Genomic DNA, 22,243 nt, shown 5'->3' with positions numbered 1-22,243 from the left:
ATGCACTGATCTTTATGGTGATTGGAGGCATTAATCAAACAACTGGTACAGTAAACCAAAAACAGCTCCATACCTTCTCCCATTAGCATAATCACATTATGTCTCTTAAACAACATTCCATAAGCCTTCACATTCAATCTGGTTCAGGGAGGGAAATAATTAATTAAAAGCCGGAAATAGTGGCGTGGCGGAAAATTGGCCCTACATCCCAGAAGAGTTTATTATATGCAAGTACTAGGGTGGGAGGGGGGTGGAAATAAACATTGTACAGTTTAAGAGCTAATCCCTATGATGTCCTTTTTCTGGTAGATGGAAGAGAATGCTTGTCGTGACAGCAAAATGGCCACTTCTTTCCCTCAATTGTATCCAATGTATCCAATTGTATCCAATGTCAAAACCTTGCCCCCCTCCCTTCTTACTGTTCCCCCCCCCCTTTACGTTCACATCTCTGATCTCAACTACTTCATCTCAGCTATTGTCATCTGCAGGCCGCATGACATCTCATCCTCTGTCGTCCCCTTCTCCTTGTGCCCTTTATCTTTTCCAACATCAGGGTCTTTCCCAGGGAGTCTTCTCTTCTCATGAGGTAGCCAAAGTACTGGAGCCTCAACTTCAGGATCTGTCCTTCCAGTGAGCACTCAGGGCTGATTTCTTTAAGGATGGATAAGTTTGATATTTTTGCAGTCCATGGGACTTTCAAGAGTCTCCTCCAGCACCATAATTCAAAATATTAGGTACATCTGGTCAAATGTGGTCCTCCAAGGCCAGGGCTTTTTTTCCAGCTGGAACTCACCAGAACTCAATTCCAGCACCTCTCAGGTGGGTGCCATTGCCATTGTAAGAGAACAAGGGAGGCGTTCATGGTGAATTCTGGCATCTCTTTTTCTAGAAAAATAGCACTGTCCAAGCCTCTCCATCTTGCATTTAGGTCTTGCCTAGGGCACACCCATCACTTGCCCACACCCTCCTCAGTTCCTTTGGCCTGGCTGGAATGCATTCATGATACAGTGGTACCTCGGGTTATGAACTTAATTTGTTCCGGGTGTCCATTCTTAACCCGAAACCGTTCTTAAGCTGAGGCGAGCTTTTGCTAACGGGGCCTCTTGCTGCCGCCGCGCCACTGGTACACGATTTCCATTCTCATCCTGTGGCAAAGTTATCAATCCAAGGTACTACTTCCGGGTTAGCGGAGTTTGTAACCCAAAGTGTTTGTAACCCAAAGTGGTACCCAAGGTACCACTGTAATGCCTGTTGTTTGTCTGGGGGGAGAGGGAAAGATGGATTTGGGTGGGGAAACTCCCAACTTTTGCGGGGCTGCAATGTAACTGTGTGCAAAGGTTAGAGCCCTCCCCATGTTTTGCCTCCAGCCCACAACAAATCCATGCAGTTCTTGGGCTGAAAAGGATTCCCCTCCATGACTTAGAGCCTTACGGAGTTGCGGTGTTGTGATGAAAATAGATTCAGGCCACCCAAATATATTCCATTTCGGTTAAGCCCCAGGCTAAAGAAAAGTCAATGAAGAGCTAGCACCGTAAATGTCTTGCGATACAGAAATCAGAAATGCTAAAGCCCTTAAGTCAGAGATTCATATCTCCATTCTGATTAAGTGTCTTTTGTGGCTCGAGAATGGAAAATGCAAGATCGGAATTTTGCGGAGTTTAAGTGATTATGTAAATATTTAAGAAAGCTGCAGAAGACATGGGTTGCATCACAAATGCAGCTTGAGCTGGTCATTGATGTCTGGAATGAAATTATATAAACCAGTGAAAGCCTCCTATCCCCCACTCCTACAATGTTTCCTGTGCTTCTCCTGTAGTTACTAAAGAGTGACTAAGCTCCTTAAGGGCTGCCACTGCTTGTTGTATCTAAAGCTTGGGCAGCAAAGGTACATTAATCACCCATAGAGGTATCCTCTTTCATGAGACGTCTGTGGAAAGTTTCTTCCCTGGTATTTTGTCTATAGGCAGAATAATGGACTAACTCGAATGTCATTGCCGCTATTTATTGCTTGGCGTACAATTTATGGGCAGGTTCAGCTTCTGATAGCCATAGTCACTCAGGAGTTATGTGGTATAGGAGTCTATTTATTCCAGACTCTTCTGTTCAAAGTACTCCATAACTCTGAACGTTCTATGGAAGTCAGATATTTGGATGGGTATTTCAAATTCATATATGAATTCAGCCTTCTTCATCTCTGCCATTCCTGATGATGTGAACTTGACCTCTTGCTCTCTCACTTGCACACCTACTTCCCTCTCCGTCTCAATTTCTCAGTATCCTTTTCCTCTTCAGCTGGTACCCATCACTCTTCTACCTCCCCTGCAACTTTTACCCTTGCCTCCTTCTAATCAGGCTCCAAACTATTCCCTCCCTTCCACGTTTCCCTATTCTCTCATTCTCTTTTCAGGCCCTACTGTCTGTCCTGCTCCTATTGTCAATTTCTTATCACATTTGGGTGCAACATATAGTGGGAGGTGCAGGATTGTGCTCACTAGTACTGCTCCAAAAACATCTAGATGTTCAGCAGGTGAAAACAGATTTGATAATGTTGTGCAACTCTTTATACTGACAATGGGAACCCTGGGTTCTCCAGGTTCTCAGTCACAACAACAGACCCTACATGGTCCACTTCTCATCTTCCACTAAATGGCAGGAGTGTGGGTGGGAAGCCCGACATATAAGCTCCAATCTATGTGCTTAGTCTACACGTGAAGTGAAAGTGAATACAGGACTATTGCGAGTCACACTTCAAATAAATCAACAAAGGAGCTCAGTCAATAGCATCTGCTGAAGACTTATTTCTGCCCTGCCCTTCGTCACTTATTATGGCTGCTCAGCCATAATATGCCAGGCGGCAGCTTGGGAATCATGGGGGGTGGTGCTGAGTGTCACCCCCTCCAGGGTGGCACACAGGGTGGACCGCCCACAATGCCCCTTGCTCCACCCCTGCCACAGGGCAGGTGCCACCACTGAGAAGGCCCTCTGCCTGGTTCCCTGTAATCTCGCTTTTCACAGTGAGGGAACTGCCAGAAGACCCTCAGAGCTGGACCTCAGTGTCCAGGCTGAACGATGGGGGTGGAGACGCTCCTTCAGGTATATTGGTATAGCCGGATTCTGGTTTACTTTGCTCTTCTTTCTACACGTCATATTTGGCTAGCTAGTTTGAACTACTTTGTGGAATTGCTGCCCCTCCTTTACAGCTTGATAGTGGACAAAACAAGAACTTGGGGTTTTTCCAGACCCTGGAACCCAGACCCTGAGAAACAGAAGCAACTGTAGTTGAAAGAACTGCAGAAGAGTAAATTTTCACCAAATACAGCTTTCCCCATCGTAGTGTTGTATTGATGAGAGAAACGTTGGTATTTCAACATAAGTATTTTATTTACCTTAAATCCACAATGTGAAAATGTCATGATTCCATTTCCAGTGACCTGTGCAAGCATATTTCATAACAGAGAATGCCAAAGGTGTGACATATTTTGGTGGGTGGTTGACATATATTTATGTCATTCACGATATGCATCATTTTGTAGCTATACATTAACATTTACTTTGGGAAGTACAGCTATAATTAAATTTTACAGCCAATTAAGTTGATGAGTCACTGTCATCTGGGTAAATTACTGTTTTAGATCTTGAAACAATTAGATTGGGAACATTCTTAGCAACCTTGTTCCTTTTTGTATGTATATATTGATGGAGAGCAAAGATGGCCTTTGCTATAGCTATGGTACTTTAGGAAAGCTGGAATCCTGAAACAGCTTAGAGAGAGGGAGGTAGAGAGAGTATGCAGAAAACTGTGATCTCATTCCCTCAGTACTTAATTAGGAAGAGACATACAGGGCTAATAAAATAATAAACTTGTTTCTAATTTATGTGGCACTGTGATTTATGAGCGAAATGTTTGCAAGGGATAAAAATGAAAGATTATGTTGCAAATAAGAGGTTATCTATCTAGCTCTCATGTGCACTGACAAGAAAGTAGACCTTTGAATAATGAGCATTGGTATGAACCAGAAAAACTCTGAGAAAAGTGGACTACATATTTCCCCTTAATTGGATCTCGTAAGAGAGAAAAGCTATGCATCTGCCTACTTGCAATACGTTTAGAATGTACAAAATGACACAGCCGTAAAGATGCCTACATGGAACTCTGTTTTTGGATATAATCTGAAATGTAGAAGGTTTAATTGCAAATAGAAACGGAACAGTTCTTAAGAACAAGCAGATTTAGAGCGCAGCGGGGCCAGAACAGAGGAACAAACTCTTGGACTAGGGTGTTGTTTGGGGAGGGGGGGTTGTTGGTAAGGGGGTTGTTGCTGTTGTTGATATTAATTTTTTTATCTTTATTTTTATACCTGTCTAGATTTATGTGGAAAACTTTCAATTTGGCTGTGTACATTTTGATGAGTTTAATTTATTGTTTATTACTACTTTTGCTAGGTTTGTAATTATGCATATTTTTTCATGTTGCGAGCTGCCTTGAGCATGGTTTTAACTATAGAAAGATGGCATTCAGATAAAACAATTAATTGATTAATAGAACTATATCTTGGGGGGTGTTTTGTTAGGTAATACGGTAAGTAAGTTTCTTGATTAGATGAATCAAACAACTGACTTATTCACACGCAAGCACCCTAAAATATCACGAGTATTTAAACTGTGAACCAATTGGATACAGAGATGCATTTATTTATTTATTTGTCACACATTGCTGCCCATGCTAAGACTATGGGAGCTTAAGGCAGAATATAAATATGAATGATAAATTAATGGGGAGAGTTGCCTGCTTTTTCAAAAGGAGACAAAACTTCACTGCTCCCACTGAAATATCCTGGAGAAGCAATGTCACAATGACCCGATTAAAAGGATGTGTGTGAGGGAGACCAGGGGGGCATGGACTAGGGCACGGGTAGGCAAACTAAGGCCCGTGGGCCGGATGCGGCCCAATCGTCTTCTCAATCCGGGCCACAGACGGTCCAGGAATCAGCGTTTCTTTACATGAATAGAATGTGTCCTTTTATTTAAAATGCATCTCTGGGTTATTTGTGGGGCCTGCCTGGTGTTTTTACATGAGTAGAATGTGTCCTTTAATTTAAAATGCATCTCTGGGTTATTTGTGGGGCCTGCCTGGTGTTTTTACACGAGTAGAATGTGTGCTTTTATTTAAAATGTATCTCTGAGTTATTTGTGGGGCATAGGAATTGGTTCATTTCCCCCCCTTCAAAATATAGTCCAGCCCCCCACATGGTCTGAGGGACAGTGGACCAGCCCACAGCTGAAAAGGGTTGCTGACCCCTGGACTAGGGTACACCGGCATGCCAACACTAGTGGAAGGCTTGACCAATTATGGGCACATTCCTGGTGTGCCTTATATAAGGTAGGCCACACTGTAGCCCTCTCTCCATGTCCTGTGTACCACATGGGCTTCCCACCCTGTATGGGCTTGAATGGGTGATGTTGAGTAGGGATTTTGGGAAGGTCTCCCACATTCGCCTTGAGCTCCCCCTGGTCTACCTGTGCCAGACTTTTCACAACTCGGGGAGGGGTATATTGAGTATCTGGCTGATAGGCTTGTAGTGTTGTGGTAATAACTAGCACTACGCAAGAATACAACAGGTTACTCTTAAGCACAGCACTTGTTGGGGGATGGTTGTGTGTCAAGTCCTCAAGGCCTCACCCATTTGTTGAATAATGGACACAGTATTTTAGGTTTATGGACAAATAAAGGCCACAACTTTATTGGTTACAGAATGTGAGTGGTATTAGCTTAGGCATTGGAAGCAGGAACAAGAAGGGAGATTCCCCAGTTGCGCGGCTACTTAAATGCGCTAAGCCACGCCCCTGGCCAATCGGATTGGTTGGCCAGGGGCTGTGACGCAGCTGGGATTCCCTGATGACGCGAGGGCTTAGCCATGCCCCCGCTGTGTACGGGAGACCACATGGCCTGCCCGCAACGCTGCCCTACAAGGAAGTAGAGCGACCTTATGCACACAATTTCTTATTGGCGTCTGGTTCAAGAGGCCAAGGGATTGGGACTGCTTAGAAATGGGCAAATCTCAAGCCTCTCATTTTTCTTCTTTTTATCCCTTTCTTGTAACTTGAAGCCATTGGTTCAGGGCTTACCCTTCAGAGCAGCGGAAAACAAGCTATCAGTGATAAATATCAGGCCACATCTGTTCACTGATTAAATTTCCGTGTTTTATAACTGCCTATCTAGATCAGGGGTCGGCAAGGTTTACCTCACCTGGGCCGGTTCACTCCAGTGGAGATCCCTCTGTGGGCCGGATTGCGCACGCATGTGAGCTCGCGATTTCCAGCATCTGCGCAGATGCAATTTCCGGCGTCTGCACAGACACAATTTCCGGCACCGCGGAAGCGTGTCCCCGCGCTGTGCTGCACCGGTTTAGCGCAGCACACGGGGACTTGCCGGGCGGGTGGCTCAGTTTGGGGGCGGCTCATGGTTCGGTTAAACGACCCCCATGGGCCGCTTGTGGCCCATGAGCCTTAGGTTGCCGACCCCTGATCTAGATGATCAATTAATATCTCATTTTTCTAGTCTCAAATTCTGTTCTCCACATTTCCAAATCAGTTTCACACACACACACACCTCCTATGAATTTATTAGTATTTTAGTGCTGTTTTCTCCTAATTTGTTAATGCAATTAACAAATACACTGGTGGGTTTGGGACCCAGAGGTTCCAGTAATTACTCCAAAAAGGTGCCTTATTAGCCACTAAGCAAGGGTTTACATCAGCTGTGAGTCAATTACAGAACCCAGTCGGACATGAGTCAATTGCAACTATCCCAACCATCCCTCTTGGTCCTGTCCCTTCTATGACTAGGGCTAGGCCATGCCAGCCTTCACCTCTATTGTGTATAAATACAACTCTGTGTCTGTGCTGTGCCTTCTGCACAATACCCATTTTCCCTTTGTGGAATGACTGAAGTTACATCATGTTTGGGGTGACTAATATTTTTGTATAAGTTTTTGTTGCATTGTGCTATGAGTTTTGATACTGAAATAAATGTAAATTCAAGATAAGAATACCCCCCTAATCCCCTCTCTCTTTCTTCCCCCCAGCCAGTGCTTTTTTTCCTAAAAAAGAAGAAGAAGAATGTTTAGGGGTACTCTCATTTCGATTCAAGAAAATCATCATTTTATAGTTCAAATTGGGAAAAAGAAATGCAGTCAATGGACATGCATCCCCCCAGAAAAAAGCTCTGCCCCCACCCCATTCCTGCAGACAATTTGAATACGTTTTCGACATTTCCGCTAATGACATTGGGATACGGTTCTGCAATGATTTTATATTACTGATGTTTTGAAGCTTTGAGGTTTACAAGATAATGTGTTTATGACTAATAAGGGAAGTGCACAATATGCATGTGTCAGAGTGGAAACATTTACACCTCATATATTTTTAGTAGTGCTAAAGAACAAACATGTTTTCCTTTTGGGTGGAAGAGCATATTGGATATTAATTTTCAAGAAAAAACATTTTTTTTTAATTTTTAACACAATAAAAATATAGGCTTCCTGATATAGGAAACACATTCTGGTGTTTATTTAGAACCAGTGGGGGGTGTAGTGGTTAGAGTCTGGTACCATTACTCATGAATATGTAGATTAAAATTCTGTTGGACTAGGATTTGGGAGATCGAGGTCAAAATTCCCATTTTCCCATAAAGCTATCTGTCACTGCCTCTAAGGATTGTTGTGGGGATTAAATGGGGGGGGAGGGACCAGATATTCCACCTTGAGTTACTTGGAGTAAAAGTTGGAGAATAAATATGATCAATCAATTATAGTGGTACCTTGGTTCTCAAACTTAATCTGTTCTAGAAGTCCTTTCCAAAACCAAAGCGTTCCAAAACCAAAGCAAGCTTTCCCATAGAAAGTAATGCATCACTGATAAATCTGTTCCAGACTTTTGAAAGCAACCCCTAAAACAGCAATTTAACATGAATTTTACTGTTTAACGAGACCATTTATCCATAAAATGAAAGCAATAATCAATGCACTGTACTATAAAATAAACAAGACAGTATTGTAGATGATAAAAATTTAAATTAATTCCTTCCCCCCTTACCTGCACTGACGATAGTCATTGTTTGGATGGAGGGGGCTTTTATCCATTTCTGCAGTCACACAATCAATCAATCAGTCAATCAGTAGCTAAACTGGGTTCCACAAAGTCACAAAAACGAATTAACCGAAAAAGCCTCAAAAACAAAAACGCATAATAAATAGCAAGAACAAAAGCGCCAAATGTAATCTGTTCCGGAAGTCCGTTTGACTTCTGAAATGTTTGAAAACCAAGGCACAGCTTCTGATTGGTTCAGGCGCCCCAGAAACAATAGCCGACTGCCGTATCGGACGTTCGGCTTCCAAAAAAGTTTGAAAACCAAAACACTTACTTCCGGGTTTTTGGAGTTTGAGAACCAAAGCGTTTGAGCGTTGTATCTGAAGAAGTGTGCATGTACGCGAAAGCTCATACCAAGAACTAACTTAGTTGGTCTCTAAGGTGCTACTGGAAATAATTTTTTATTTTGTTTTGACTATGGCAGACCAACACGGCTACCCACCTGTAACTGAGAACCAAGGCGTTTGAGAACCAAGGTACTAGTGTAGTCGTTTCTCACTGCTGTCTAATATCTCATGAAAAGAATCCGAATACAATCCATTTTCAGTCGTACTTTGGCTTTTGAACAGCTTAGTTCCTGAACGTTTTGGCTCCCGAATGCCGCAAACCTGATTCCATTGATTTCAAACAGAAAGAACTTTCAACAGGACTTCATATTTGAAGAGAAAGCGCACTAATTCTGATAATAATGGATAACAATAACATAGATTTGTTATGGCATGATTAGTATGCATTTACCTGGAGATCATCTGGTGTCAGTTTTTCTTATCTCATTAGCAGCAAGCCCATGGCTGAAAAGTAAATGGGCTGTGACCAGCCATAGGAATGAAGGAGCTACATCTGTGCACTTATATAATAAGAGTGGATTTTGTGAAAGTGGCTTTTTCGTAGTGGCTGAAAGGGGGAAGGGACTTCTTTTTGAATAGCTATGATTAGGCAGATTATGCATAACAGCTAAAATGAGCAAATTTACAAAATTTTTGCACGTATGATGCAAAATAAATTAAAGGCAGATATTGTATGCAATCCATTTAATAGTGCACTGGGATGAAAAAAACTCAGAATACAAGTGATTTAAGAATTAGATACATTGTGACTTTTTGTGTTATGTAATATGTGGTGTGTTGGCTTCTTCCTTGGGCAGTTGGCTTCTACTCAGAGTAGAACATATTATTATTAATGTTGTTGTTGTTGTTGTTGTTATTAACTCAACTTATACAACGCCCTATACCCAGAGGTCTCAGGGCGGTTCACAACAAACCACAACATATGCGGTTAACTTTCAGTGGGTCAATTCTGAAAAGATTTAATTGAATGCAACCCACAATATTTGTCAGTATCTAATGGGTTTGCTTTAAAAATAAAAATAAAATGCAGGGGTTTCACAACAACAACAACAACCCAATAACAAAAAACAGAATTTATGCTCTGCCAGGACAGCTGAATCTGAATGTTGGCAACTTCATATTCTCCCTAAAAACTGAAATAGCTATGTGTAGACCTCAGTTTTCAGTCTGCCATGCTTTTGCTGCTGCTGTTTAAAAATAGAGAAGCATAGGGCAACCTTAAACACAGTGAAAGATGGTGGCACCTCTTGGCACGAAATACAGTTTCCTTCCAGCATGTTATGTTTATCAGACAATAGATGTAGGGGGGAAAATAAAGGCATTCTCTCCATTTCATTTAAAACAGACTGACAGAATGCTGTAAAAATGTCCTATAAATAACATTAGCCAGCTGTTCAGTGAGAGTCACTAAGCTGAAAACAGAGGCTTTGGAAACATTCTATGTAGGTAGGCACTTCCCTTTGAAATCTTCCCATTATTTACCATCCCAGAATGAAAGAGTTTATAAGGGTGGCTCAGTGTACAATAACTGGAGAGGGTAATATTTCTGTCTTATCTGGTTTATTTTTGCAGGTAAAAAAAAAAGGCCTTGTTTTGGCTGGCAGTGTGTATCTAGTCTTAGAAGACAAAAACTTACGTTTGGCAATAGTTTTAAATTTTGCAATCAAGTTTGTAAAAAAACCCCCCACAAAAACCCCAAAAAACCAAAGACCCAAAGACCTGCTTCCACCATGGTGTTGTAAGACCATTCTGGGCTCTTGAGTGCAGGAGCATGAACACAAAGAGGCAAAAACCATGCAGGATACAACAGGTTTATTTTGGATCGCATATGCAAAGCAAAAAGGTGCAGGGCAATAATTCGCCAGACTGCACACCTAGAAACTGGCGTGCACTTCTTTTATACATGACTATAGGAATTCGAAACTTAGCTCAGTGTTCACGTGTTTTCTGGGAATTCATGTGTTTTCTGGGAATCCGAAACCGTCTGCCTTCATTCGGAGCCCGCCCTCCTCCTGGCAAGCCTCCTACAAGATAGCAACATAGAACTCTGGCTTGTGAGCACACAGATCCCTATTGCCTATTCAAGGTTCAGTCTATTTATAAATACACCTGTGCTTGCCAATCAGCAAGAAAGCATAACTTCAGTTAATTCAGTTCTGCAATAATACACAAATATATGTGAACAGGCTAAAGAAAAGCATTAAAAGCATTTCACAACAGATAATTCAGTGTGAGCTGGATCCAGGTGCTCTGCCCCATGATCTTGATGCAGAGGTCCTTTGTGAGAGGCTGCTGCTTGGCAACTGCCATCTATGGAAGACCTGGCTGTACCATAGACCAAATGAGGTCTTCTCATTCCAGAATGATCGCTCCCCACATCAAAGCCTTTTGTGTGGTCGCGCGCAGTCCCCCCCCCCCCGGATCCAAGTGTGACTCCTGGTAATTCGGGCTGGCTTCATCCTCCCCAGGCCGGATTCCTACAGGTCTCCGCCTACCTCAGCCAATCGCCCATTCCCTCCTGGGGAGACGTTGCCAGGGGATCGGCCAGGAGGGACTGTCATGCCCACACAACAGAAGGTGAATCTTACCTGCGAAGCGGCAGTCGGCTCCAGAGCTTCTCCCAACCTCCCCTCCCTCAGTTAAGTCTTCTTTTGCAAGTTAAACTTTTCTCCACAGGTACACAGGCACTGCTACATCATGGTCGCTGTTGAAGGACCGGAAAGGAATTTCCCTGCATTGGCAGGTTTTGCGTTCCCCGTAGCAAAAGTCACAACTTTGGCGGTTTCAGGCCTTGGGGGGTTGAAGCAGTGACCCACGCCCCCCTTGCGGCAGTGATACCAGGGTTCCCCATTAAAGGGGTCTTGAGGGGAGGCATTGGCCATACGCCGAGAGGTTGTGATTGCTCTCCCCTCCAACGGCAACAAAACGGGGTGGGGGGTGGGGTGGGCTCTCTGCTTGAACATATGTTCTCCAGAGCCAGCCCAATCCCCACACATTCTGGATAACCCTGAAGTCTCCCAGATCCCCGGCTGGGGCCTGGGAAGGATAAACGCCCAATGCCTGAGCCAAAGTCTCCCTACATCTGAAACTTAATAAAATTGTGGCCATTATTGAATCATTATTCTGCTCAGGGATCACCTGGGGTTGGAAGGACTCCGCCTGTCCACGCAAATCCTCTGTGGTCGTCGCGGCTTGGATTACCCTTTTAAATCATGATTTAGGTTGTAATTATGAGATACCATAATTGATGTCTTTTTTATAAATTTATGAACAGAGGGTGATGTTTTTGTTGTAAATTTACTGTTTAGTCTGTTAACTTAAAGTTTTATGGAAGTCTTATAGTTGAAAGTTTAAGTACATATATGTTGTTTTGGGAAATTATTGCGCGATGGGCCAATGGCCGTAATAATAAATATCTATCTATCTGTGGTCGTGCTTGTCTGACGACAGGAGGGAAGTCCAACAATTAGGGAAACCCATGTTATTTCTGCTTCCCCATGCAAATGTTTTTGAATGTGTCTGCATTGTCCAAATCTTTTGAGAGCTTCCTGTATAAATATTCTTAATAATAATAACAATAACAGTGAGTGCCTGAGGGCCCTGTTCCTGCCACTCTCCACCTGGCCCAGGGTGCAGCCTGACAGGCCCCATAAGGACTGTTGCTGTAGCTGCTGCCCAGCAAGGATTGGGGTATGTTGAGGGAAGTTTTGTTGGGAGTTTTTGCTGTTGTTTCTGATATTAACTGATACTGCCAATATTAACTTTTTGTATCTTTATTTTTCTGTGGAAATTGTTCAGTTCGGTTATGTAGTTTTTGATGTGTTTTGTTTATCTTTGACTACTTTGCTAGGTTTGTAATTATGTAAATCTTTTCATATTTTAAGCTACCTTGAGCATTGTTTTAACTGTGGAAAGGCAGCAGACAAATAAAAGATGATGATGATGATGATGATGATGATGATGATTATTTATACCCCGCCCATCTGGCTGGGTTTCCCCAGCCACTCTGGGCGGCTCCCAACAGAATATTAAAAGCACAATAAAACGTCAAACATTAAAAACTTTCCTAAACAGGGCTGCCTTTAGATGTCATCTAAAAGTCGGATAGTTGTTTATTTCCTTGACATCTGATGGGAGGGAATCCACAGGGCAGGTGCCACTACCGAGAAGGCCCTCTTCTGGTTCCCTGTAACCTCACTGCTCACAGTGAGGAAACTGCCAGAAGGCCCTCGGAGCTGGATCTCCGTGTCTGGGCTGAACGTTGGGGGTGGAGACGCTCCTTCAGGTATTCTGGGCCAAGGCCGTTTAGGGCTTTAAAGGTCAGCGCCAACACTTTGAATTGTGCTCGGAAATGTGAATTAAATAAATAAGTGAATTAAATATATAAGTTATACAGACATTTTTTTAGGTGCATGTTAGTAACTTTGCAAAGGGACACGGGTGGCGCTATGGGTTAAACCACATAGCCTAGGGCTTGCTGATCAGAAGGTTGGCGGTTCGAATACCCGCAACGGGGTGAGCTCCCGTTGCTTGGTCCCAGCTCCTGCCAACCTAGCACTTCGAAAGCACGTCAAAGTGCCAGTAGACAAATAGGTACCGCTCTGGCGGGAAGGTAAACGGTGTTTCCGTGCGCTGCTCTGGTTCGCCAGAAGCGGCTTAGTCATGCTGGCCACATGACCCGGAAGCTGTATGCCAGCTCCCTCGGCCAGTAAAGTGAGATGAGCACCGCAACCCCAGAGCCATCCGCGACTGGACCTAATGTTCAGGGGTCCATTTACCTTTACCTTTAAGTAACTTTGCAGAAGCTATAGAATAAAGTACAATAATCATCTGATTTGTTTGTTTCCTTTCCCCCCTGCAGGATTGGAACGAATTGCAAGGGACTCGTCCTACGAACAAGAAGGAAAGGTCCAGTTTGTCATTGATGCTGTTTACTCCATGGCGTATGCACTGCACAACATGCATAAAGATATTTGTCCTGGATATATTGGCCTGTGTCCACGCATGAGCACCGTCGATGGCAAAGAGCTTCTTAGTTACATTCGGGCGGTGAACTTCAATGGTACGTTTGCACTATTTTTAACTTCTCTAAATATACTTCAGAAGTGACAAGATGTGTTTTTATCTCTATATAGGACACTTTCAAACACAGAAGTCACTCTTTCCCTTAAAACACACACACACACAGTGTATGTTTCCCCACCTACTTTGAAACGTTGGTTTTATTTTTTTCCCCACCTAAGCTTTGCTTGTGAAAGATAGAAGTTAAAAATAACTGTCAATCACAACTGTGAAGTGGAAAATGACTCTTCTAGAGGCAGCTCCTGCGTATTGGTTAACTTCCTATGGCTGTGATAGTTAGCATGCTCATTAAGGAAAAGGGGATAGCGCTCTCTCTCTCTCTCTCTCTCTCTCTCTCTCTCTCTCTCTCTCTCTAATTGCCATTAAACTAGCTTAATTATTTCCCTGCAGTACAACAGCATTTGAAACTGGCTTCATCTTTTAAAGATGGCTAATGGAAAAATCACTTCTCTTTTTTAAACTTGGTTGTGTTTGACCTCAGCAATTTAGCCACATATTGATTAGTATCAGGTTTTTCTTTTGGCTTTGGTTGTGTGTTTACGTCCGTTCTCTCCCCCCCCCCCCCCAATAAAATAAAATAGAGCTACATGGAAAAACAATATTTTACAGCTGGGAAGCTACCTGCTAGGAAAAGATGGTTAGTATTGCTTAATGTGTATTAGTTTGAGAAAAAGAACAGGAGGGTGAAAGACATTTCCTAACAGCTCCCATTCCCTCCTGCAAAACCAGAGTTGTGCTAGATTAGATTTTTTTTTTTTAAATGTTGCTTTCAAAGCAAATGACAGAAGGTTTTTTACAGTATAATTCCTTTTGCCAGACATGCCTGCAAACTATAGGAAGACTTGCACTGTCGATCACACTACACTCCATTGACCTCAGCTGCCAGCCGCCTTCTTTTTTTGTAAAATAAAAAAATAGCACAAGGTCATTTTCAATTTAGCTTCCAAGTGGAAACTGTTTTTGCTTCAGGTAATGCACCAGAAAGGGGAAATAAATAAATAAATAAAGGCATAGGTCGGTTGATAGGCACGTTTGCTGTGCTAGGCAATGTTTCCTCTCCTTAAAAATGCTCCTCCTGTTTTTCTTTCTTTGGGAATTTCCATATGAGGAACCCCAGGCCTCAAGTGATAAACAAAACAGGCTTGAAAAGCTGTGAGTGCGAAGCAAACAAAAGCTCAGGCTTGGAGACCTCAATTGTTAGAAAAAGTAATCTGTCTCTCTTTCTCCCTCTTGCTAACATATTCTATCCCAATGCTTTGGAATATCTTCCTTGGGAACAATGCTCAACTCTCAAACCTTCACAAGGAAGGGACCATAATAGCCATCTCCTTTATTATTTTGAAATGAAGAACCTTTGCTTGGATATTCACTGTTTAAAGTTGGTCTCTCGTTTAACCCGTGAACTTTGAAAAATTGTTGTAGATATAGCCTTAGTGCATGAAGGGACAAATCCTAAAGGTTGATAACTGGAGAAGCACCCACCCTCTGCTTTTAAGGGATAATGTCTGATCTTTCAATAATCAAACATGCGATGGCTTGCTTTAATGCCTCCTGTTTGTTTGTGCTTGTGTCGTAGGGAAAATTTCATTCCCCCAACGGCTTCATCCATGTAATATTCTGTGACACTTTCATGGCAGCAGAGCGATCATACTCTCTGTAGCACAGTGAACCGATATAATTGATATGACATTGGATTTTGTTTAGCTGTGTTTCCATGACTTACAATTTGAACATGGAAAATCATTTCACTCAGTGCAGTCTTAATGGGGGTAGCACATCAGTACTTGTCACGGGATGAGGGTATAGAGTGATTATTTGTCATTTTCTGAATAATAATCCAGCAGTTTAAGCTGTTTTGTTTGGTTCTGAGACATCTAGCAGTCCAACAGAAAGCAAGGCATATTGAAAACAGAATCAGTTGGTTCTTCCATGTAGAGGTGTTTCAGTGACTGATCCAGTTACATATGGAAAAGCGAGAGTCTTCGGTTTCTATAACATTTCAGAGTGCTCTACTGGAATGATAAAACTTTGACCAATGGGAACTGCTTAGAGCCATGTAAAATGTAGACCTAGGCTGTTGTGATGTTATATATTTAGCTGCTGGTGCCCTAGATTTGTAACGAGTGGGGGAAAATAGAATATAAGTAAAAATTGCTGGTCATTTGGTTCATAAACCTGTGTGTTTCATGTTTCATAAATTAAAAATAAGGACAAGTATAAGTATACCTGAGCATGATTCTGTTAGAAAGAAGCAGGTACATGCTATGGAAGGTCTTGTTTTCTTTGATTGCACACAATCCTGCTACAATTGTGTTTCGGAAGGTTGTTGTCACTGGCCGGAAGGGAAAGCAGGTGAGGTGGACAATGATATTAAGGCAAATCTTCTGTGGTTCCCATTTCTATAACACTAACCAGCTCTTCTTCACAGATTTTGGAGAGCATGTTTATACAACCTCAGTAGACTCTGAACATCATTATTATGAAAATTTCACAAATCTTCAAAGGCAATCCTCTGAATATTTAGGAGGGTCTACATGTTACACTCACTATGTAGAAGCTGCATGCAGCAGCATCCTCAGAGCTTCTAAAAGATAATAGATGCAGTTTAGGTGTATGTGGTGTGATAAAACTGCAGAGTCGTCTTATGAGACCATCCTCACTGCTGCTTGCCTAAGTGTGGAGTGTCAAGGTTGAGGCTGCTTGAGGGCACTGGATTGGCAGCGGTGGTCCTACTGGTGTAGTTTTGTGGCTCTGACTTCATTGCCACACCACATGGTCTCACCCCATCAAGGTAGGCATCTTCATCCATGTTGGTGGGGTGGCACTGCATTATCCACCTTTGGATAGATGACCCCCCCCCCACACACACACAACACATTGGAAATAAGTTGAATAAGCCAGCTTCTATCTGAGTGACCTCATTATATCAGACTTATTCATTATATCAGAAGTCTATCAGACTAGAATTCTGCTTTGGGTCCAGTCACTTCTTGCACCAGTGTCTTGCCACTGCCTTTACCTCTCCCAAACCACTTAGCCTCTTGGGCTTGCTGATCAGAAGGTCAGAGGTTCAAATCCCCACGATGGAGTGAGCTCCTGTTGCTCTGTCCCAGCTCCTGCCAACCTAGCAGTTCGAAGGCACTGCTGCAACGGGAAGGCAAACAGCATTCCCATGGACTCTGGTTTCCATCACGGTGTCCCTTTGCACCAGAAGCAGTTTAGTCATGCTGGCCACGTGACCCGGAATCCTGTCTGTGAACAAACACTGGCTCCCTTGGCCTGAAGACGAGGTGAGTGCCACAACCCCATAGTCGCCTTTGACCGGGGTCCTTTACCTTTACCTTTTAGATAGGTTAGAGTGGGTCTTGTATGTTGCCCGCGTTTGTTTGATTTTTCTTTGTTTGAAATATTTATCTGCCAACTTTTCAAGCAAAGCATGCCCCTAAGGCAGCTTTCACAGTATGGATTTCTGAAATGCCACAATGCAAAATGTAACTGTGAAATAACATCTACAAGCATAACAGGACTAAAAGCTAAATTACACACACACACACACTTGCTCACTTCCCAGAATACGTAGTCTCCCAGTTTATCCATTTCACAGGATAGTTGATCGCAAGATGCTGTCACAGGTTTTTCCATGGGGAGTCATGGGACATTTAAGTCCCAGAGTACCTAGGCACTGATGTGAGCATGTGCTATGTATTTTATGGGTTTTCTCCCATTCTTGAATGTACATGCCAAGAGCAGCATCAGCGGGGTTAATAGAGCTTTCCCCCTGTACTTCCCATGAGTAGTCTTCCTCCTAAAATAAATGCAGCTGTCACGCAACACTTCCGCCTGCTGATCAAGCAGTGGGGAGCATATTGCATAACCACCCCCTAAGCGTTGTACTTTATGAGATCCTTAGTATGCATTTCTCTTCTAAGGTGTTGGACTTCTGTGGATTCCGGCAAAACTGAAACATTCATTCATATAGACATATTTTGCTCCAAGGCAGCTTTATAAAGTGATTAAGCTGTCAACCGCCTTCCTTACCAAGGATAAGCAGGCAATGTGTACGGAATAGATACTTCCTTGGGGCAATAGCAAAGCGGCAATAGAATTGATTGGCCGGCCTACTACTAAAGCTACTCCTCTGGAGCAAAAGTGTAGTACTAGAAATATTTGTCTGTAATCTTCAAGATAAAGAATTATTGTGTTTTATGTGCTTTCTTCAGATAAAACGGTGTCGAGGAATTGCTGAGATGCCAGTGAAAACCTAGGTCATTCTGTGGCCTGGTTTTCATGTAACACTCAACCATGGGTAGGCAAGCTAAGGCCCGGGGGCTGGATCCGGCCCAATCGCCTTCTAAATCCGGCCCATGGACAGTCCCGGAATCAGTGTGTTTTTAAATGAGTAGAATGTGTCCTTTTATTTAAAATGCATCTCTGGGTTATTTGTGGGGCATAATAATTTGTTAATCCCCCTCCAAAAAAAAATATAGTCCGTCCCCCCACAAGGTCTGAGGGACAGTGGACCGGCTCCCTGCTGAAAAAGTTTGCTGACCCCTGCAACTAAACTGTGGATTAGTGGAGGAGAAGCCAACATGGTACATGCCAGATGTTGTTATACTGCAACTCCCATCAGTGCCAGCCGACAGCGACAATGATCAAGGATGATGAAACTGTTAATCCAGCAACATTTGGAGAATAGAGTAGGCTATCTGTGTTTTAATGCTGTGTGCATAAACCCCAGGACTCACATGCTTCCCCCTCCCTTCTCCTCCTTGGTTGAAATCGCATGTAAATCAGGCTGTCGCCCTTCCATTTTCAGCTCCCTACACTTATTTCTTATGCCTGAACCTTGACAAACTGTGACTAGTGTTGGCTTGTTTTCCTAAACTGTTGTTGTTGTTGTTGTTGTTGTTGTTGTTCAGTTGTTCAGTCGTGTCAGACCCTTCGTGAGCCCATGGACCAGAGCACACCAGGCACCCCTTCCTAAACTGTACTTAGCTTCAAACCATGGTCTATGATCCTGGCTTTTCTCCATAAACTGTAGTCAATGCAAACTTCTGTATAGTTTTGGCTTGGATGAAATAAATGACTACATTCAGTGGCGTAGCAAGGGGGGGCGTAGGGGGCGGACTGCCCCATGTTCCATAATGGAGGGGGTGACAAATTATCAAGGAACAATTACAGCCCTACTAGGGCGGTTCCTAAAAAACTGTGTTTTTTTGAAAATGCCTGCTCCAAAGGTCTTATCTTACTTTACTAGGGATTATATAGCTATATATGGAATTTCATGCATATCGGTTAATATCTTGACCCTCCTCCACCAAAATAGCTGTTTGCTTGGCTGTTTTCCTATGTCATGAAGGCTGAAATTTCAGTTCAGTGGAGCACTTACTGTTCCCAACCCTAACCCTGTGGAAAGCCATCTAATTAGACTTTAATTTGATTTTGAGATGTTTTTAGGAGGTAATTTAATTATTGTTTGATTTTATACCAATGTTATGCATCTGATGTTAGCCACCCTGAGCCTGACTTCGGCCGGGGAGGGTGGGATATAAATAAAAGTTTTATTATTATTATTATTATTACTTGTTATTATTCCTTTGTATGAAAATATGAAATTACGTAAAACCATTTTTGCAGGGGGGGAATCAATGGGGTTGACAAGAAATTTTCCGCACCGGGTACCACCTGACCTTCCTACGCCTCTGGGGGGGACGGTGACAACATTTTTTTTTGCCCCCGGGTACCAATTTACCTTGCTATGCCCCTGACTACATTTAATTGGCCATGGAAGCAAAATATTTAGATCTCCTTATAGCCAGCCTGGGGGAGCTCCTATAGTTAGAAGTAGAGAACTACAGGTGTCCAGCAGTCAATAAATCTCGTCACAATAACTGGCATATGAGATCCTGAAGTTTGAAAACCTGTCCCCCCCCCCCCTGCTGAAATAGGTGCTCCTTCTATGTAGGACCTGGGCATGCCTTCCTCTTGCTTCTTTGGGTTTCTAAACATACTTAGTTGCCTTTTGATGAAGGGAGAACTCCAAAACCAAGGGCTATGATTCCAGGTTGACATAGGCTCTAGCAGGTATCCATTAAGAATTGTCTGAGAAATGTGGGAAAAAGCAGAACACACCGCATTAGAAATTGATTACTTTTCTGGCATGTCCAGGTCTCTGTGTCTTGTTCCTTGAAAGTTGTTTCCATAAAAAATCTGGCTAGTAGCTTCTGTGTTTTGCCAAATGTTTTGTATCCTTGCTCACATAAATTGATTTTTGTTGTTGTTGTTGTTCAGTTGTGTCCGACTCTTCATGACCCCATGGACCAGAGCACGCCAGGCACGCCTATCCTTCACGGCCTCCCACAGTTTGGCCAAACTCATGCTAGTCGCTTCGAGAACACTGTCCAACCACCTCATCCTCTGTTGTCCCCTTCTCCTTGTGCCCTCCATCTTTCCCAATGTCAGGGTCTTTTCTAGAGAGTCTTCTCTTCTCATGAGGTGGCCAAGGTTTTCCAGATCTTGTTTTGTATGTTTATTGACAAAATCATTGTTATCTATGCATTTAGCAAGCAAAAATCAGAAGCTATGTTCATAGAGTAGCTTGGGGGGGTACATCTGGATACATCTGTGTCGCTAAAGGATCAAGTGGTCAGGAGTGTTTTAGGCCAGCTTGGTCTGGTTCTCCAGCAGTGGCTGTTCCTGGACAAGGTTTGCCTGACCACTGTAGTTCATCCACTGCTGAGTTCAAGGCTGGATTACTACAATGCCCTCTTTGTGAGGCTGCCTTTGGACCTGGTCCAGATAGTATGGTGGCTACTGTGCTGATAGGAGCAGATGGAACAACAGTGTATGACACCATTGTGAAAAGACCTACACTAGTTTTTCCTGTGATTCCAAAGGCGGAATCAATGTCTGGGGTGGTGCTTTGTTGGATCTCAGACAAGTCAAAAATCATGAGTTTTTGGTGTTTTTGTTAAGGAAAAGCTCAACAACTTTGGGGTATCCTGGTTTTTACTGAACATCCTAGCTCGATCACTGAGATAATCTGTAGGAGTGTATTTGGTTGTCCCTGGAGTAGGTGATGCTCATATGATATCAACAGGTAATTGTGGAATGTTCTTCCTACAGAGATTCAAAGGCACCTTCCTCCTCCTCCTCCTCCTCCTCCTTCTTCTTCAAAATGCTGAAAAGTTTTCTGTGCCAGCAGGCTCATGCAGATAAAATTTAAGGCAAAACTCCCCCCTTCTTTTGCAGTAAGATGATCTGTGGTTTTGATCTTTATTATATTGTACACTGCTTTGATATTTTTAATGACATTGTGGTTTGCAAGTATTTTTTTTACAAATAAACAAATTTGGTACAATTTATGCATTCCATTGTTCACTGTTTACATTCAATAGGGTGGTGGGAGCTTATTCTGTACTTCTGAGTGGAGATTTCCAAGTTTTTGCCCCCTTCCTCAACAAAGTCCCTGCTGTGGCTTTGCATGCATTCCTCCCTCCGGCATTTCACTACTCGTATGAGCAGACCATTCACAAGCCCTATTAGATGCATGCAAAAGTTGTGGAAGGCAGTCAGCTGTATGAATCAACCCTAAGGCAAAGTATTAATGGGCATTTCTATGTCGCATTAAGCTTTTAATCACATTATTAACTAAAAGAAAAAAAAGCCCATAAGGAAGGAAGGCTGGAAGGGGGAATTACCTCTATAATATCCTGTTTGTATTCTGTGTGGTCAGACCACACCTGGAGTACTGTGTCCAGTTTTGGGCACCACAATTTAAGAAGAATATTGACAAGCTGGAAAGTGTGCAGAGGAGGACAACCATGGTGATCAAGGGTCTGGAACCCGGGTCTTATGAGGAATATTTGAGGGAATCAGGTGGCGCTGTGGGTTAAACCACAGAGCCTAGGGCTTGCTGATCAGAAGGTCGGCGGTACAAATCCCCGCGACGGGGTGAGCTCCTGTTGCTTGGTCCCTGCTCCTGCCCACCTAGCACTTCGAAAGCACGTCAAAGTGCAAGTAGATAAATAGGTACCGCTCTGGCGGGAAGGTAAATGGCGTTTCCATGCACTTCTCTGGTTCGCCAGAAGTGGCTTTGTCATGCTGGCCACATGACCCGGAAGCTGTACGCCGGCTCCCTCGGCCAGTAACGCGAGATGAGCACTGCAACCCCAGAGTCGGACATGACTGGACCTAATGGTCAGGGGTCCCTTTACCTTTACCTATCCTGGTAAAGAGGAGACTAAGAGGAGATACGATAGTCATCTTCAAATATTGAAAGAGCTGTCACATGGAGGATGGAACCAGTCTGCTTTCGCCTGCTGCAGAGGCTAGGCCCCAAAGCAATGGCTTCAAGTTACAAAAAAAGGAGAGTCGGACTAAGAAGAAGAAGAAGAAGAAGAGTTTGGATTTGATATCCCGCTTTATCACTACCCGAAGGAGTCTCAAAGTGGCTAACATTCTCCTTTCCCTTCCTCCCCCACAACAAACACTCTGTGAGGTGAGTGGGGCTGAGAGACTTCAGAGAAGTGTGACTAGCCCAAGGTCACCCAGCAGCTGCATGTGGAGGAGCGGAGACACGAACCCGGTTCCCCAGATTACGAGTCTACAGCTCTTAACCACTACACCACGCTGGCTCTCTTTCTGACAGTAGGAGCTGTTTGACA

The 22,243-nt window shown here is 43.2% G+C and overlaps 1 protein-coding gene across 1 annotated transcript in view; it reads left to right on the top strand.

Annotated features, from left to right (window-relative positions):
* Positions 1 to 22,243, top strand: part of LOC117054564 (metabotropic glutamate receptor 8) — a 248,197-nt gene that overhangs the window by 59,866 nt on the left and 166,088 nt on the right. The window contains exon 5 of the mRNA XM_033163522.1: positions 13,357 to 13,557. Within this exon, the coding sequence (XP_033019413.1) occupies positions 13,357 to 13,557 (201 nt within the window). The remainder of the gene's footprint in view (positions 1 to 13,356; positions 13,558 to 22,243) is intronic.

This window comes from Lacerta agilis, chromosome 10 (assembly GCF_009819535.1).
Source record: "Lacerta agilis isolate rLacAgi1 chromosome 10, rLacAgi1.pri, whole genome shotgun sequence".
Classification (NCBI taxonomy): Eukaryota; Metazoa; Chordata; class Lepidosauria; order Squamata; family Lacertidae; genus Lacerta; species Lacerta agilis.
Note: the sequence above shows the minus strand (reverse complement) of the source record. Positions and strands in the feature narration are given on the sequence as shown.